This window comes from Halyomorpha halys, unplaced genomic scaffold (assembly GCF_000696795.3).
Source record: "Halyomorpha halys isolate HHAL.00 unplaced genomic scaffold, Hhal_1.1 Scaffold352.1, whole genome shotgun sequence".
NCBI classification, from domain to species: Eukaryota; Metazoa; Arthropoda; class Insecta; order Hemiptera; family Pentatomidae; genus Halyomorpha; species Halyomorpha halys.
The window spans coordinates 640,307-644,671 of NW_027111631.1; the positions used below are offsets into that span (position 1 = coordinate 640,307).

The window sequence follows — 4,365 nt, forward strand, 5'->3', positions numbered from 1 at the left end:
ACAATAAAACTGCTATAAAAATGTTTATTATTATCTGTTTATACAGATTACAGAAAAGATGGACATTTCATTTAAGGCATTATAATTTTTCAAATAATTGTACTAATATAGGCATACAGTAAATTGGTTATTGACAGGAGAAAATGTATACATCGTTGTTAAAAGTATCTAACAGATAAACAAATAGATGAAGACATGAGCTTCGTTAAGTTATTATGTAATGTTGACAAGGCGACGATTTTAAATAAAAACAAATCACTTACTTGATAAAATGCTACATTGAAGCCAGAACCAATTGCCAACTGGCAACAATCTTACAGACTGGGGTAGGTCTAGAAGTAGTTTTGAGGGAATGTGTGGCGAGATTGTGCCATTGGTTTTTTTTTTTGTATTTCTTGTTTGTATATACACCATTAGATAAAATATTATACATATATAATGGTGGCAGGTAATTATAATCTGCTACCAGTAGCCGTTTAGTCAGCCACGTGGGTTCGCCAACCCTCCGGGATCCACCCACCCTCATAAAGTAGGTACCCTTAATTGGGTAAAAATCACTTTCTTACACCGTTGGTACAGTAACAGTACTTGCTTACAAAGTACTGCACCCCTGTGACCCTTCGTGGGTATTAGTGGTGCAGATATATATATTTTTTTAATACAAACATAATTCTTTTAATGTTAAGTATGATATTTAAATTATGTAATTGTTTGTGTTGTATTATCCTGTGTCAAAAGAAATTAAAAGGATATTTCAGTATATAATTAACAAATATCACTGACGAATGAACTTTGAACCAATTTAAAACTAATATGTCTTTCGACTTAAATGATTAGAGCGACTTGACCGAAGGACTACGTAAGTAAGTTTTGAGTTTTCATGAGGTTTGGAAGACAATAAATTAATCACGCTTATTTTTTAAAAATCCTGAAATCGTAAATGATACGCCATTATAAAAAAAATATCCAATAATTTAATTAGGTTATAACAGTAACTTAGTTTATGTTAACAGTATAATTTTTAATAAAATAAAAGAGAATTTAGAGCGCTATAGAATTGAGTCTAAATGATTTACGAAGATCTTTGAGTGACAGATGTCAACAGCACGCCTGAAGGGTCGGATGACAATAGGTGGGTAGGCGATTCGTCTAGGGACAACCTTGGCTGGTTCTTACCAGTCTGAGGACATAAAAGAGGTAGATGGTCGAACTAAGAACTACTAAAAGTTTTTTTAAATTATTGTTTCTTTATTTTTTAAGGAACGAAATGATAACTTCGGAGTCAAACATTATTATGATTCAATAAACTCCTCAGTAATTCAGTGCCGTGAACCATTGCAAAAAAGCTTGATAGGATAGTTTCTAGGCCTCCGAAGCATTTTTAGAAATTTATTAAAAAAACCTGATTTCACATCATTTTCCTATTTAAGTCGCTTTTTAAATATTGCTAGATTTAACTATCTATAGTCTCCTCTTCCCGTTTTGGCTAATATTTCAAAAGGGATATGAGACCACGCTCCAAGAGGGTTTTAGTGGGGCGGGTCCGGACGGGAAAAGTTGCCTTTTTTTTTGTGTTGATGATGGCATGATGTCCTCTTTAGAGATTGTGCCATGTCGTCGTACATCGACAAACATACTCGCTTTAAATGTATGTTTTAAAGGTGAGCACATCGTTTTCTAATTTAAGGCACTTTTTAGATATTGCTCGATTTAACTATCTATAGTCTCCTCCACCCATATTTGGCAAATGTGATATAGAACTGTCGCTGTTAGTTTGATTTTATTATTATCTTTCATAATAGTGGCTATGTTCTAGGAGTTGCTTAATGTTTGTGTTATCCGAGAAACTAACGTTTTAGATTTTTTATTAAATCACTTGTAGTCCAAATTTTTGAAAAAACTACCTTTCTGCGCTTTTAACAGCATAAAAAGTTAAACCATTAATAATTTAAACTTCATTGGCAATGCCTGCTTTAAGGCAAAGATTTAAATGATGTTTTATAAGATTAGAATAGTTGGTGATTGTTGACACAGAGACTTTAATGCTTTCTGATTCTGACAAGTACCCAAGACTAAGACAGATATGATAAACTACCTGGACAAGATTTGTGATGCGCTCTGCTGTCCTGCCGCTGGAAGGACTCCTTGGGCTTGACTTGTTCCCCGCTTCCAGTCCTAGGACTATGGAGGTTCCCCGTCCTCCGCTTCCTGATGCCATAAGTGTGCACTGGGACTATGAGCTTGGGCCTGGGGATGAGGAACTCCTCTTCGCGATCAGCGTCGAGGAGGAGCCTCGGGAGGTACTCGAAGGATGACGCGGTGGTGGTGATGGACGGCGCCGTCCAGGCCTGGTCCAGCCCGGCCCAGCTGGCCTCGTAGCTGAGCATCGCCCGGCCAGGGTAAGCTCGCACTTTCATCGGAACATAGCTCAACTTAGCAACCTCACGTCGCCACGGCTCCCGCACTACTGGGATCTAAAGGAGAGTGGAGGGGGGTCGGTCGTTTACTCCCCCCACCCCTCACCCTTCACCAGCTGATCGTAGACTCCGATCATACTCCATCAAACTTGAATTGTATCACATCCAAATTCAACTCCAGGAAACCAAATGATGCACTAAATGTATTTATTTTCAAATAAAAATAAAATTACTATATTAGATAATAGATTTATTATAACGTGTATGCTTATATCAAGAAAGATAAGAAGTGGTCATCATCAACAAATATAGAACCTCACTTTCTGGAGGAAGGAATTAAAAAAAAATGAAATGAGGGGAAAATTTCGCAATAAAATACTTTAAAAATGTGAAAAAGTTTACAACGTTTCTACGAACTACTTTTCCGTCAGGTTTCAAAATGTTGTGATGAAGGTTACACGGTGACAGTGATAATGACTGCTGTCCCAGCCACTACCATCATATATACACTGATAATCTCAAACTCTTAAGTTATATATGTATGTTTCCTCTTTATCATTTGTATATGGTGACAGTTGTAATTTATTTTATGCATCATCAAGCTAGATTTACTGTCACCTTGAAAACAAGCACTTTCATACTGTCTCATTTTTGTGATATTAGTTGCACGGCAGAGAGATATCTTTCGTCACAGAAGAAAAAGTACATCAATTCAAAATGTCTCATAATATCTCTCTACGAGTGATTTAAAATTATATATAAGCAATAATTATTTATGCAAATATTTTTCTATTTTTTATAGCCATCAAAACCACTGTTATAATGAGAAAAATAATACAAATAAATATAGTACAGTTTATTCTATTATTTTATGAAACCACTAGGACAGAAGTTATCATTGATAATTTAAAAATTACCTAGAGGTATCAAAATAGGAACAAACAACTATTTATTGTGAAGCTTTTGTCCCGCTTTGCAGTGCTTCGTCAGGGCTGATAAGAATGAAGTTCTGCTGAGAACTGAAGTTATCTTTTACTATTTTGGTACCTTTATTGACCGCCACCCGGACTATCTTGCTCTAATCTACTTCATTCGGTAAACTATCTCCAATAAAAATTATCTACCTATATTACTACATTAAACTATTTACAATTTAAATTTAAATACTCACAATTTAATAAATTAAAATATCTCCATTTCCTCTAGCAAAAATGCGCAGATAAGATAATTTGTACTTCCTTATCAAGAACAAAAGAATTTTGGCAACTATCTCATTCCAGTGTCCTCGTAAAATTTACTGATTCTGTTGTATCGTGTCGGATCAGTTACCAACCAAGGATTCACTTTGGGTCATTTGAAATTAATGTGCACAGTTTGAACTCCACGCAGTAAATGAGATATTGCTACAACAATTGGTAGTGGAAGAGAGAGGAGGTAGAATCTGACATTTATCTACAATTTTGATCGAACTTGACAAATGTATTAAAATATTATATATAGGTACAGCTCCTCAATTAGACAGAACACAGAGCAGTTGTGGGAGTGGAGGAGGAGAAAAGATATCAAAACGTAATTGTCACCTAAATGCTACTACTAAACAACATGTTTGCCTGAGGAGCAAAATCTAAAATTTTCCATCAATTTTGACCAAATTTTCGAACATGGTGTGTCAATGAAGTATTTCTTAAAATATTTCTTTTGCATGTTTTAATGACTGACTGGAACTGCCACTTTAAATGGCCTTGACAAGACAATTTGAGTATAATAACCAAAATCGTGAAATCATTTTTACCAATATAAAATTTTCCTGTTTTCACATTATTGGGGACCAGGGGTGGTCCAGGAGGGGTCCAGTCCACCATATCACACCTATGGGTGTCCTAGGATATAATTTGAAGACTTCATATACGTGCCAATCACGTATACAATATGTATGAATACAATATAT

At 35.3% G+C, this 4,365-nt stretch overlaps 1 protein-coding gene across 6 annotated transcripts in view; it reads right to left on the minus strand.

The window, feature by feature from the left end:
- for (cGMP-dependent protein kinase for) overlaps window positions 1–4,365 on the minus strand; it is a 601,089-nt gene that overhangs the window by 181,417 nt on the left and 415,307 nt on the right. The window contains exon 1 of one of the 6 annotated variants that reach the window (XM_024358995.2): window positions 2,096–2,473. The exons of the other annotated variants lie outside the window; for them this stretch is intronic. Within the exon in view, the coding sequence (XP_024214763.1) occupies window positions 2,096–2,417 (322 nt within the window). The 5' untranslated portion in view covers window positions 2,418–2,473. Of the gene's footprint in view, window positions 1–2,095; window positions 2,474–4,365 lie in introns of those variants that run through there. 6 annotated transcript variants of the gene reach the window in all.